The sequence below is a fragment of the Pundamilia nyererei genome, unplaced genomic scaffold, assembly GCF_000239375.1.
Source record: "Pundamilia nyererei isolate P.nyererei 1_Seehausen unplaced genomic scaffold, PunNye1.0 scaffold00167, whole genome shotgun sequence".
NCBI lineage: Eukaryota > Metazoa > Chordata > Actinopteri > Cichliformes > Cichlidae > Pundamilia > Pundamilia nyererei.
In genome coordinates this window covers 1,258,931-1,273,677 of record NW_005187568.1, presented here as the reverse complement: position 1 = coordinate 1,273,677, position 14,747 = coordinate 1,258,931, and the positions used below count along the sequence as shown (strand labels likewise).

At 41.0% G+C, this 14,747-nt stretch overlaps 2 protein-coding genes across 2 annotated transcripts in view; one reads left to right on the top strand and one right to left on the bottom strand.

The window, feature by feature from the left end:
* The window catches only part of sdf2l1 (stromal cell-derived factor 2-like 1), a 6,999-nt gene extending 3,222 nt beyond the window's left edge, over window positions 1-3,777 (bottom strand). The window contains exon 1 of the mRNA XM_005745832.1: window positions 3,441-3,777. Within this exon, the coding sequence (XP_005745889.1) occupies window positions 3,441-3,618 (178 nt within the window). The 5' untranslated portion in view covers window positions 3,619-3,777. The remainder of the gene's footprint in view (window positions 1-3,440) is intronic.
* Window positions 3,778-5,485: 1,708 nt separating this feature from the next.
* On the top strand, window positions 5,486-14,494 carry marveld2b (MARVEL domain containing 2b). Its single transcript, XM_005745831.1, has 7 exons — window positions 5,486-5,645; window positions 7,736-8,962; window positions 10,104-10,139; window positions 10,234-10,412; window positions 11,913-12,084; window positions 12,167-12,217; window positions 13,426-14,494. The coding sequence occupies exons 2-7, from the start codon at window positions 7,751-7,753 to the stop codon at window positions 13,540-13,542; spliced, it is 1,767 nt and encodes a 588-aa protein (XP_005745888.1). The 5' UTR covers window positions 5,486-5,645; window positions 7,736-7,750; the 3' UTR covers window positions 13,543-14,494.
* The last annotated feature ends 253 nt before the right edge of the window (window positions 14,495-14,747 follow it).

Genomic DNA, 14,747 nt, shown 5'->3' with positions numbered 1-14,747 from the left:
CGCTATATAAATAAAATTGAATTGAATATGCACTTCTCTCTGAAAACAACAAGTAGATCAACAGGCGCTGCTGAGGGACAATCAATAGGTTTTTGATATAGAATAAAACTCTTCCGTTAGAAATTGCTGGAGACTGTGTGCAGTCTGTAGGTTTATACTTGAGAGGAAACTAGCAGCGTTGTTACAAACTATTCTATGGTATCTTCCAGGTAATGAAATCCTAAAAACTTAATTCTGTTCATCGGGACGTAGGATATAAAGCCTTCCTGACAGAAGGAGTGAACGATGAAGGAAGTTCAACACAGTTGAGTTTTCTTTGAACATTGACTACCATAACAAAACTGAAATGCTATTTGGAGGAAATGTATATTGCCATGATTGTTATTGGGTTTCTGTGATAAGTCAGGCTCTTTACTTCAGGTTCTGAGCGCACTCACGAGAAAAGGACTGCATCATCCCATTGAGTGTGGGCTACTCCAATCAGACACAATCTAATGATGATAGAGATGACGATGACAACGACAAAAATCCAAACAAGAACATCAAGACAATATAACAGTAAAACGTAATGCTTTTGCAAGTAGGACAAGAGTTTAATGCAGTAGAAAAATCACTATTAACATTAATACTGATAGCGTAAAAATGCTACTGTCACACAGCCTAATATAGGAGACGTAGAAAACACTTCACTTTTGTCTGAAGATCACAGTGAAATTAATTAGATTCATTGATTCATTCATTCTTGGTGTATGTCCTGTGTCCTAGTAGTTGTAATTCTAGCAGTATAAATGAGAACAAGCAGCTTAATTCTGTATTTAGAATTATGTATGAAAACATTTGGCCATTCTGCAGCACCAGCTGAACACATGCACATTCCAGTGACAACACAGTGCAGTCTCAGCTGGTACTTTACAGCTGACAGTGAAGTTGAACAGCAGTCTAATGCACTTAAACATTCAAGAATCTCTTGCAGACAATTTTGAACCGAAACACATAACCTGCTCCCAACCAGGTTACCATGGTGAATAAGTTGCTATGGTGATTTAGCTGGGCAAAAAGAGGGCCAATTTTTTGACATAGAAAGAAAGGCTTTAAGGTCAACATAGCTCGCTACCCCATCAGTCTCGCTCTGTACACAAGATTATTCAACATCAGATCCTGTCACATCCACATGTTGAAGATCTTGTGTAAAAGTGGACGTCCCTGTTCAGACTTTAAGTATATATTTTATATTGTTATATATAAGGGATGTCACCAGAATTGATACTTATGATACCCTTTGATATAATATTTATAATAATGTGTATTTATTTAATTATCTGTCAAGTACCACTGGCATGGTAGGGAGCTTATGTACCAAGGCTGCAGTTTTTCCAGAACAGATGAGTCTAGCATACACCTACAATTGTTCTTGTCCATCCTTACATGCTGATAGGAAAAGAGCAACCACTAGCACAGGAAAAAAATACACGTGGAAGACTGCAGCTAGTGCAGCTGCCATTACAGCTCTGCCCAAACAACACTTGCAAGAAACCAGATTTGTTTTGTAACTGAATTTCATGGGCAGGTGTGGGCCATTCCTTTGTTATATAAATATCAACATCATCATTAGAGCTTAGAAAAAAAAAACTAATATGTTACATTACTAAATCACTGAAGCTTGAGATGCTAGCTGCGTTTCCCAGAGATTTCACTTGAAACCACTGTGACACCTTGGCCCACCCTATCATGTGACCTACTGAGGTCACTTGACATAAGGTGCGAGTTGGGGTTTTGAATGGGTTAGAGACTCAAGATGTTCCCACCTGACAATACCGCCACATCAGCACTCATATAGTAGAAGAAAACTAGAAGCAAAGACATTGCAGTGCGTGTTTTCAAAGTATTTTCCACAAAGTCTCACCCTTTCAAACTGTTGCAACATGTCTTTCTGTATTATCTGTACATCTTTGAGCTTCTGCACTGATATGTCATTAAAATAGGGGTAAAAACCGACAAAATGATACGGTCTTCAACCCAGCTGCAGCAGTAACGGCACAATGTGCCAGGTTACGAAAATCAAGCTGTACATGACCTGCAGGAATGCCAGCTTGCAACAGTGGACAGGATGTCAACTTTGTTGTATGATGCTGCATGATCTCCAACTTCTCCTAACTAAAAGTTGCAATAAGGAAGGGGTGGGTATGTTTTACTGTCTCTGCTGCCTGCAGAGAATAGGTTTTTACCTTTACCCGTTTTTCTAAAATAAAAGATGCTACGCCATTTGTCTGTCCATTTTACAATCACCATCCAATATAAAGCCCAGATTTGTAACTGTGTGCTTAATATGTGGAGCCAATTACCCTTTATGTTAAGCTCAATAAATTGAATATTCTATTCTGTGATGCAGCCTGTCAAACTTATAATGTTCTGACTATAGTTAGATTCAGTGTGGAGTTTGAATGTTCTCCACTGCCCTTTGTGCAGACTAGTGACCTGTCCAGATGTGCCCTGCCTTTCCCACTATTACAGGACAGTTTGGTCCATATTTTGTGGGACAAATATACCTGTAGACCACCACATTTCATTTAAGCAGCTTTACAAAATCCACAGTCATCTTTATACACATGTCCGATTTCAATGGTTCAAAAAATTAACAGAAAACTGACTGACAAGTAGCTTGATAGCTGGGTGAGGCCTGTTCAACTGTCATTCCATAACAAATGAAGCAGACATAATATCTACATCTGAATTCAAAGTGTTGATTTTGTCATTTAAATGTGAGACCCAAAAGAGACGTCAGTGCAAGCTGACTTGACATCAGTTAAAGTCTAGGCTGTTCTATGATTTCAGCTATATTCACTTCTAAAATGACTTATCTGAGAAAGTTTGACGTCACATGAGGCTAAAGTGGATGTGCACTTGTCCCAGGCTGGCTACACATGTAACAAGCATTACCTCGCTTTCAAACCAGCAACTTTCAGGGACAAGGCCGAAACATCTGCTAGGACCGTACGATATGAAAAAGAAGTGAGTTTCATAGTTTCAGTGAGTCACTGTTACAGTATGCAAACCTTACTTAAAGCCTCTCTACCAAATGGCAGATGTGAAAGTCAGCCTAACCCTGGTGCTTGATGGGGACGACCCCAAACTCACTGCCTTAATGGATGCTGTTATAAAGCAGGTAACTCTATAATGCCAAACTGCACTGATGGGAATATCAGTTTCTCATTCTTGTGCTTATAGCACAAAAGCAGCACGCTCCCAAAGACTAACTAAGACATGCAATCATGGAGCGAACCTCTTCTTAACTTCAGCGTGGGGAAAGGTAGTCGGAAGTTGTGCTCGGGTTGAATTTCCGGGTATTTTTTGCTTCTACAAAGCTCTTCTAGCACAGTAAGCGCAATGCTGACGCCTCAGAGCTGCTGTGGCCGTACACCGGCAGCTCTCTGAACACTTACCTGAGCCGTACTTAACGTCGTGGGAGTGCAGTCGGACGTTGTGTCTGGTGTTAAACAGTTTGACTAGGGAGCCGCAGGTCACATAGCTGAGCTCCGAGTCTCGTCCTTCACAGCTGGACCACAGCAGCAAGAAGAGCAACGACCTGATGAGCCCGCGGATAGTACCAACCACCTCCATCTTTGTGTCTCTGCTGTCATGACCGGCACTCACTTCCGAACCGCAATGCTGTTTTCCACCAATCACCACTTGACAAGTCCTAAAATACGGAAGACAATGTCAACACGTGATTGGTCAGAATAGGCATATGCGTCGTTATAACAGTTAACGACAAACAGTAGTAGGATTCATGCAGAAGCAGCTCCGCCCCTCACACGTTATTCCCGATTTAAACTGCCTGTCCCTCTGATGATGATGATGATGATGGTGATGATGATGATGATTGGATAACCCTGGTACACTGGCATAAACATTAGTTGTCCTGGGAACTCAGATGAGCAGAAATAGACAAGATAAGATGTGGTTTTGCCACTCAGATGGATTCAGGTCAAATCTACTTAACAAATACTGTGAACAGTAAAATAAAATAAAAAATCTTCTCAAAAGACGAAATAGCATTTGGTGATGTTTCAGGTCGTCGCTGACTGCAAAGGCTCTTCCTCCAGATAGCTATCAGCTACTACCAGTTGGCAGTGAGGGGAAGGGAGAAGAGAGCGGGAGGAGATGGGACACATGGCACCCACCACCTGTACAATTTAACATACACAGTAACCTGTCTAGTCTAGATGTGTTTATGTTATCTAATTTAGAAGCGTATTTCTATACATACAAGACAGAGAAAAAATTATGTATTAATTATGTATTGTCTTGACCACGAAAGTGCACTTATGTTCATGCCAGTGCACTGAATCATTATGCTGTCATCATTGATAGTCAGCTGTCAGCCTCTGATCTCTCTTCTGGCCTTTCTGAAACTTTTAAATAATATAGTTATTGTCACTTTGTATAGATACAATCCAGTTGCCCTCTGAGCACGGGGGAGTACTTCATTTGATCCAAAAACACACTGAATGTAATGTACCCGATCATTATAAAGAACTTGGCAATGGTCACTGGTGGAATATCCTTCATTTCTAACACATGCACACACAAAGAGAGAAAGAAACAGGTGAGGGTGAGACAGAAGGATAAACAAAATAGCAAAGAAAAGAAAATAATTAAATCTAGAAGAAAAGAATAGAATCCGAACTTAGGTTCTCTCTTCTTTGGTTTACTTTTACATTGGATCGACTCACAAAGTGTCTGGGAGAAGACGTGCAAAGTAAAAGACGTATAAAACCATCAAATGTAATCTCATAAATTGTCAATAGTGAAATTTAAACTACCCTAAAATCCTAAATCCTAAAATTCCTACAACATAGCTATATGGATGTAGGTGCCATTTTTCAGCGTCCCTTTGGATTTCAGTATTTGATAAATGTTTTTTCCTGCAGATTGATTGACTCTGCCTGTTAATCATCACATCGGCCATTCAAAAAACGAGTCACTGGAATTAATATGTTTATTTTACTGCTCTGTGCATTAAACTATCAGACTGGTGGTTTTCTGCAGCATTAATTACATGTTCTGCAACAGTGCGGTATTTTGTTTGTATTTTTAATTTTTTTTATAGATTTTTAATCACCATCTCATAATGTCTCTGACTCATTAGGATCAGATATTAGGACTCAAAAGGATCACCCTATGCTGAGGAAGTACATTTCTATAGAGTAAACTGCGCTCACATCTATCAAGAAATAAGGGGCTAAGCTACCGATATCACTTACGTTTCCAATCAACATTTTTTACAGTTATAATAAGTGATAGGCCTACTTTTTTTTGCAAAAGAATAAAAATAAACGTATTAAAAAATATTACTTATAAAAACGGTTGTTGAAAGTCGCCTTTACTCAAGGGAACACAACAATGTGGCGTAAGAATTAGAGAGTGAGGATTCAGATGTGAAAAGAGGCCGTGAACGCATCGTGAGGCTGGCCGGACAGGTCAGGTAAGTTTTACCGCGGTGGGGAGGTGCGAGCACTTTGCTTTTCCGGCTCCTGACTGCGCTTTAACCACTGTTCATAGCGATGCCTGACCTATAAGTGTGAGAAAACAAAGACAGGAGGCTGTTGCCTGTGTCACAGACCAGCACCGACACCAGTGAGAAGGTAAGTCAGCGAATGAGTGAAGTTTGAATAGGAGGGGAACAGATGGACTTCCAGTCTGAAGTGCTCTGTGTGTTGTGGTCAAGCCGTGCACTCCCAGCTCTGCCACCCTCATCATGTGTCGGTGCGCTTTTGGGACCTGACGGTAAAGGCGGTACCTTGTTCTGCTTGTGCTGATGTACAGACGCCCTTTGAAGAACCTGTGGCCAACATAAGAGATTAAGCTAGGAGTCCTAAATAGTGTATATTTTGTGAGCCTTGAGTCATGGGGAGTCTGAGCTAAGCTCTCTAAAACTACAAATCTCTCCTTTAGTTTACTTATTGAGGAGTGCTGCCATGAAGCAAGAGGAAAAAAACGTCCTATTGTGCAATGTCATACTGAGAATATTCTAGAAATATTCACAAATAACATAAAAATGAAATTATTGTGAATGTTCTCTGTTTAAACAAAAACAACAAAACAAAAAAAAATCTCTGATCTTGTGCTCATTTCTCGTCATTTTACTCATGGAATTAGCTGTTTTGCTACAGTTCCCTTAAGCTTTCCCAGTTTTTACAAATAACAGTTATATTAACTTAATAAATGGAAGATGCCTCATGTAGACAGCCTTGACTGAAAAGTCTGCTGGTGTGAGGCATTCACCATTTTAATTATGGCAAGAGTGCTGCTCTGCAGCCAAATGAAGGACAAGCGCTGAAACCTTGACCTGACTGATGAGATGTGAGACACAGTGGATTGCAGTCAGCTGCACCACACTTAGTGGCAGACAAGCCTACAGTGGGGACCTGAATTAAAGACTCCAGTGACGGAGAAATAGACTTGGTTGATGAAGGACATTTTCTTGTACATCACATATAAGAAAACAAGAAAGCTAGGAAATATTTATGTGGATGATACTTCCCATGCTTCAAAATCGCCTCAAGGTGTTGAGAGATTATTGTATGATCTTTTAAGAAGACATGGTTCCTCTTTCATCTAAACCAAGCACAAAATTCCAAAACTAAGTTTAAAATAGCCTAAGCACAGTCTGGACCCAAACCTGCTGAGGTGTGAATGGTCAGTGTTTCCAGCATAAAGCAGTTCTGAAAAGGAAAAACAAGCCAAAATTCCTCCACAGCAGAGTTGGTGGGTATTCGGTATACCAAGTATTTATTGGAGCTCCTGTGTGGAGCACTGACACAGCAGTGCAGACTGGATAATCACAGTACTTTTATTATCTTAGAGGGATAATTTTGGAATTCGTAGACATTTAAATCCAAACAGTTTACTGTTCTTCAAATTGAGTAAAGACTGGTCACCCACCAGCAGACGAACAGTTGGCTTTACAGCATACGTTTTGCATTTATGACTCAATTAATGGAATTACATTACATTCTGAATTTGTTTCATCCAATTTGTGTCATCTGATCATTTATTAAAGTTCTCGCTGTAGCTGATATTTTTTTCTTGGACCTTGGCAAAAATTCAAAAGTACAGTGCTGTCATGATTTATGGAAAGCAGTGAAACTGTATCAGTGAACCTGCAAGGAGCAGAGGTATTCAAGGTAGATGAGTTTAAATACCTCCAATGGCAGTGCCCAAGAGAAATGAAGAAGAGAGTGCAGGCAGGGTGCAGTGTACAGTAATGAAAAGGAAGGTTTATAAGTAGGTAGTGAGACCTGCCATGATGTATGCTTTGGAGACGGTGGCACTGACAATAAGACAGAAGGCCAAACTGAAAATGCTCAGATGAGCAATCCAGGATTAGCAATAGGTACATTGGAGGGACAGCTCAGTCTGGGATGAGATGGTTTGGACATATGCAGTGGAGGGAGAGTGTCCAGTTTATCCAAAGGATAATGAAATAATGAAGATGGAGCTGCCAGGCAGGAGAAAAAGAGGAAGACCTCAGAGGAGGTTCATGGATGTAGTGACAGATGAGGATGCTGGGACAGGGTGAGATGGAGGCAGATGATCTCCTTTGGTACCCCCTAAAGGAAGCAGCTGCGAGAAGATGAGGAATGAAACTAAGGCCTGTGTTTTTATTTTAGAGGTGCTGTAAGTTCAGATCTTGGTACCATGCCATTGTAATCCTCTCTGTTTCTCTTTGCAGAAAGTCAAAGCTGCGATGTTTTCAGGAGTCTCCAGATTTGACAGAGTGAGGGAGATGCCACTCTATGACCAGGTCCCAGCAGATTCCCTGTATGGGGACCTTGCAATACCTCCACCTCCACAACTCCTGCATGGGACAGTGCCAGCTGTCAGCTTAGACTCCCTGCCCCCTCCCCCTCTACCTGAACAGCCACCTGTTGGACCTGAAGCTTTCTATCCCCCTAGCAATGACGACCCAATGGACGAAGACCGGGACGCTATGGACATTAAGCCAGTTCGCCGCTTCATCCCTGACTCTGTCAAGAACTTTTTCCGTGGCAACAGCAGTAACCGTGGTAGCAAGGGTGGGTCTGGCCCTGATTCCCCTGCTCCTTCATCCAAAAAGAGTGCTAAGTGCCACACCACATCAGGAGTCCCCTGCTCACCGCCTCACTCTGCCCCTCCATCTCCCTCCCTTCCAGGCTCCTATCGAGACCGCTATGGTGGCTCTGGAGGCAGCTACACATCTCAAAAGGAGCGAGATGGACTGCTGCTCGGTGCCGAAGCATTTGACTCTGCATCTGCAGTGCCCACCAATGTCTCAGTTCAGACGTACCAGGAGCGGGTGGAAGAATATCATGCGCGCTACTCCTACATGAAGTCATGGGCTGGCTTGCTAAGGATCCTGGGCGGTGTGCAGCTGCTGCTTGGAGCTGCAGTGTTTGCCTGTGTCTGCGCTTACGTTCATAAGGACAATGAGTGGTTCAATATGTATGGGTACTCTGGGCCGCAGCTGTATGGAGGGCTTGGTGGAGGCGCTGCTGCATATGGGTCTGGGGGTTATTTATACACAGGACCCAAGACGCCTTTTGTTCTGGTTGTGGCTGGCCTTGCATGGATAGTGACAGTTATTCTGGTTGTTCTTGGCATGACCCTGTACTACAGAGCCATCCTTCTGGATTCCTCATGGTGGCCTCTAACAGAGTGTTCCATAAATCTGGTGCTGGGTGTGCTCTATTTAGCCGCAGGATTGGTGTATGTGAATGACACAACTCGAGGGGGGCTGTGCTACTCGCCAGTCTTCAATAATGGAGTGAACGGTGCATTCTGTCGCACCGAGTCCGGCCAGACAGCAGCCATTATCTTCATCTTCATCACCATGGTGCTCTACTTTATTAGTGCAGCGGTGTGTGTGAAGCTGTGGAGACATGAAGCAGCCAGGATGAGGAAAGAGGGGCTGGCACAGGAGGTCTGACACACACACAAAAAGCACAAAAATAATATTCACAGCTAATCTGACCTTTAATGCAGAGGCCTGGAGATACTCCAGAGAACATTTTGGGGGCTTAGGGTTAAATTTGTCATGTAATAAAACATTAATTCTATTACATGACAGTGTACCCCAGTAAGTAAACTATCATGTTTTTGCACCCATCCTGTGCTTTTATATCCAAGATAAGAGATCAGCACATACAAAACCAAAACCTAATGCCAATCAATCCTCTAGAAAATAGAGTCAACATTCCTGGACGCTGTTGTAAGACCGCTTTGTAAGTAATGTTAAGTAATCACCTGCTTCACTGGATGAGCTTTTTTTACATGCAACAATTTTATTTTCAGTGTAATTCAGTGTTATTTCTATTGCACCAAATGACAACAACAGCCACAGCAATTTCAAAGTGCATTACACTGTTAGGTAATAACCCTACAATAAAACTGAAAAGTAATACTGAGCAGTGATGCTTATCCTGTTGTGTTTTTGAATAGTTATGCCCCCCAAAGAACTAGCCAGCTGTTATTCTCTTTATCTCCAGTTTTTATTCTAATCTAATATTCAATTGTGTATAGAAAAGCATAGAAAAAAGTGCTTGTATGATTGGGTCAATAAGGCAAGTTCTATTGAGTGATCAGATGGAGTAGAAAAGTGCTATATAAGAGCCAGTCCATTTGTTTATTCGTGTGTTGCACACCTTGATGATTTCACCATGGAAATTAAGCTAAGAAACAAACTGAAGCCCAGCATTCTACAAGGAGAAAGATTATTCACAAGTGGATGTCAAAGCAAATTCAACCCAAGATCAGATTATGCACTGCTCAGAGACACAGTAAAACAACCCAAGAGCTTCATGTCAGATTGTACAGGCCTCAGTGAACGTGAGAGTTCATGACAGTAGAATTAATTCAATTCAATTCAATTTTGTTTATATAGTGCCAAATCACAACATAAGTCGCCTCAAGGCGACTGAACAAGCGTGGTTTGTTTGGAAGGGTTGGGAGTAGAAAACCTCTTCTATCTAAAGAGAACATAGCATCACAGCTTAGGTTTTGCAGAGAGGGTGTATTTACCCAATGTCAGTAAACTCCTGTTTCTTTTTTTCATTACACAATAGATAAGAACCATTGGCTCATCTGTCCCACTCTCTATAGTAAGTATGAGAAAGTGTTTGAAATGTTCCTGCAGACACCAAGGTGCACACAGTATGTATGATCTGAACATGTGTCTATGTTTACCTGCCGCAGCTTGGTCCATCCTCCATGGTGTCGGAGCAGACCCCTCTCCCCACCATTCAGCCAGACATCATGGATGCTCCCAACCACTTAAAAGCTGCTCCTCTCATGGCACCAGAGCCAGAGATCCTCCGTGGTCACATACCAGCCGGACACATCCCCAAACCTGTTGTTATAGCCGACTATGTGGCGTGAGTATTACCATCTAGGTTTCGTCTTCCAGCTGTGTATTGTGCATTTAACAGGGAGGCCCTAGTGTAGTATCAGATGTCACATGTACATTTGACATACAAACAGACTGATTAAACAATTTTGTTCTCGTGTTGCAGTGTTTCCCTATTGTAGTGTCTTTACCTTACATTATAAAGTGTCTCAAGGGGACTGCTGATTGGATATGATGCTATATAAATAAAATAGAATTAAATTAAAGTGTTTTAACAGAAATAAAACCTCCAGCAGTGCAATGATGACCACTGTGTTTTTGTACATGGGTATTCTGGGAAAGCAGTATCACACTTACGTCTGTAAATGAAAAATACATAACTCCAAACCACCCAGAATGGTGTGACCTCTTTTAGTTTGTGAACACTCCAGTACAGACTATGTGAATTATGGCTCTTCTAGAAAACTCACTGCTACAAAGGCTGAATAACCATTTCACCAGTGCTACTGTTTGTCACACTTTCACGTTAGGCCCATCTCACACAAAGTGGCATACAGTTCATGTGTAGCTTGTTGCGCGTGTTTCTGTTTACACCATCTGATGTCCTCCTGTCGGTCCAGTTACTGGATCAACAAATTTAATGTTGGTCCAGGTTTCATCATTGCAAGTGACTAGTCATACTGTAGTGATGTCATAGCTTTGCGATGTGGAAACACCATCACATCACACACCAAACCCTCACCACAATCACACCTTGGCCCTAACAGCCCTCATTTTGGATTTTTTTTTTTTCTTGAGTGGACATCCGCAAAGCTATGACATCATAACTATGTTTGGTCAGATGCGATGTTGATCCTGGACAAATATTATTATGATGATCCAGGAACAACACCGACACACATCAGATAGACCTTCTCGCCCAGTGTGGGTAGGACTAGGAAGTGCTGGTCTTTGGCATTTAATGTGCTACACTGTCAAAGAATGCCCTATCAAAAATAAGTATTGCCACACATTTAATTCCTTTATCACTGAACTCCATTGTTATCCAGAAAGTGTCATCACACAGTGTCCTGCTGGCCTAAATACACAGCACAACTCTAAATGTGGGTTAAATCCACACTACAAATAGTACATTATTACTTGTGCTTGATAACAGTTTGCTAAAAACTCCTCTGACCAGCTCTAGTAGAACATTACTGAGCCTTCAAAAACAATTATTTTTTGAGTGCATATTTAAGCTGCCTTCACTGGTTCCTTTATGATCTTAGATCTTTTCATGGATTTGGTGTCAGTAAGACAAAAATTAAAGGTGCACACATGGTTTAGAAAGTAGTTTATTCAGTTACCAGTTTACCAAACTAACTATTTTCTAAACCATCCTCAGAAATCAGATTTTTATTAGCAGTTTAAGATCAAGAATAAGATAAGTAAGATAAGATAAAGGAGGGTATCCCAGTTAAACACCTGTGTTAGACACATTCAGCTGCCAGTGCTCCAAGAAATATTGTTTCCTTTGCTGTTTCTACAGGAAGTATCCCAGCATTTACACAGATGAGGAGAGGGACCAGTACAAGGCTGTGTTCAATGACCAGTATGCTGAGTACAAAGAACTGCATGCTGAGGTCCAGGCCATGGCCAAGAAGTTCGAAGAGATGGATGAAATGATGGCGAACCTTCCATCCCGGTCCTCCAGCCAAATGGTAATTTTGCTAGCGAGCAGATAGACAGACACACACATTGTAACATTACATCCAATAACACGTTTGCTTTGCTTTGTTTCAGGAGAAGGAGCGGATAAATGGTATTTTAATGGAGTATCAGAGGAAGAAAGCTGTGAGTATACATCATGAATTGTTGTCTGTCAGACTGGGGTCTTAGGGAAGGGGTGTTTCTGTAAAAGATATCCCTTCATGTCTCTGTTAACAACAGTTATTATTTTTAATAATACTTAGATCAAAGAGCTGCCCCACTAACACTCTGTTGTGCTTTCATATATTTGGGGGGGGGGGATATGTTACACAGAAAGGTTTGGATAAACCAAAAAACCTAGCAGACACTTGTTTGAGTGCATAACTCCAAACTCTCATCAAACCTCAGAAGAATCTATTTACAACATATGAATTTGTTTGGAAAATAAATGCAGTTTTTCAGCTGAGTCACACTTGTCTCACTAACCATTATATATCGTTCTTGTGTTAGACTCATATTTTTGTAGTTTCCAGTATTTGTTTCATTATTGTTTTATTTTTATCCATCCATTTTCTGTCACTTCACTGGGCTTGGGTTGCGAATGCAACAGTCTGAGAAGGGAAGTCATTTTTAATTGGACTTTAGTCAAGGAACTGAAACCCCAGAGGTTAATAATCTAGTGCTTTACTGCGCAGCATTAATCTAACATGGTTTTTTATTACAGGAGCATCCTCACCTCCCTGACAAGAAAACAAATAAAATAAAAATAAAACCTACAAGCAAACATATAAACTCCTCATAGAAGGGTCATACCTGCTGAATATCCAAACCCAGTGCACAGTACCACTTAAAATGAATAAATCATTAAAAAAAAAGTTTAAAAAGTGTTCTTCCCTTTTATTTTAGTGAAAAAGCACAAGTAAATTGTTTAAATTTACTTCACATCCACTGTCACAGATGATAGATGAGTTGGTTTTCTAAGTCTCTCTGCTGCTGTACATACAAATCCTACTACAGGAATCAGAAAATGCAGATGCCAAATCACCTTACTGTTGTGTGGTATAGCAGGTGATGGGTAATGGCTTTTGTGGGATAGAAGGCCATAACAATGACAGTGATTTGGAGCTCTAGCTCAGATTAATCATGGCAGCTTTCTTGTACTATCTATCCTGTTTTCATATTTTGACAAGCAAACGAACACTGAAAGTCTGAAAAACCCAACTTGAGACCTCTAATGGTGTGTCACCATTAGGGTTAAAATGTACTGCCTGGTTTCTTAATACTTGTGTGGTTTACTGAAATCTTTGTGAAGAAATGTACTCAATTTTACTGATTTATGTTTTCCTTGTTAGGACCCAACATATTTGGAAAAAAGAGAGAGGTGTGAGTATCTAAAGAACAAACTCTCTCACATCAAACAGAAGATTCAAGAGTACAACAAGTCCGTGGGCTACAGCGATGCCAACTAAGCAGTTAACACAGGTGTGCTCAGGTGTGCTCTGCGACAACACAACAGTGGGACTGTGGTGTAAATTTAAAAAAGACGCTTGTCTCTTCCAAGTGAAACTCCCCGTTACTGCTGAACCATAATTCCTGACAACAGAGGTGACATTATCACATTGAAATAGGTGGAAAACACTGCAGTCACTCCGTCATGATGGATGGTAGACTCACTGTCACTAGAAGGAACATCGTCTGGGATGTGTCGTCATTATAGAGGGAATAGTAAAAGTCACGGAAACCGTAAACTTCAACAGAGTGTTGGTAAATGAACATGCACACAGCACTCCCCGGTAGTTGTAAAAGAACATATTGGGGATTTTGCTGTTTTAGAGACTGTAAGATGGCCATGTTAGCTTAGCATAACAGCAACAACAGCAACTTCAAAAGAACACTGGTAGACAAGCAAAGAGATGAAATCTTCATGTTGGATGTTGCTATGGAAACTTTAATACAGTTACTTTTATTCATGGGCAAGATAATAAAGATAGTTGACTGCTTTCCTCTGACTGGACACTGTTTTTTTTATCTGTAGTTTTGGTTTGGGGTCATATGATAGATATGTGTATTTGCCTTATTTTGCATTTAAACATGAAACCTGTGCTCTGAATTTATATTTTTAACTATAATGTAAATTCTGCTTTGTGATTTGTACAACTTTGCCATAGTAAATATGTGTTTAAAATTGGCTGACATGGTGGTGCAATGGTTGGTACGGTCAGTCCACATGATGAACAGATTCTCCACAAGAGATCTTTTAGGTGCTTGAAGTTAAAGCGAGATGAGGAGGTAGGGAACGCATCACAGGACATTAAAGTTTCCCAGCAGAACCTTGAATCAGTTGACTATTTGAACTCTGACCTGTCTCCGACCGCACAGCTCCATGAACACCAAGCTGTCTTCTGGTACCTTTCTTTTGTAACCTTCATTAAAGTTTTTTGTTTCTATCAATGTGTGCTGCAGTGCCTTCCTTTAGTGTCAGGTTGTTGCTTTCTACTCACTGTTCATTTCATGGGAAAACCTTTAAAGCCGACCACTCTGTTCAAGGAACACAATATGACTCTTGGTGCCAAAAATCCTTATGCCAACTCCCATGACCCCTACCTGAAACGGTGCCCATTGAAAGATTGGTAATAAGTTCTGCTTCCAGGGGTTTTAATTTTGCAGCTACTCT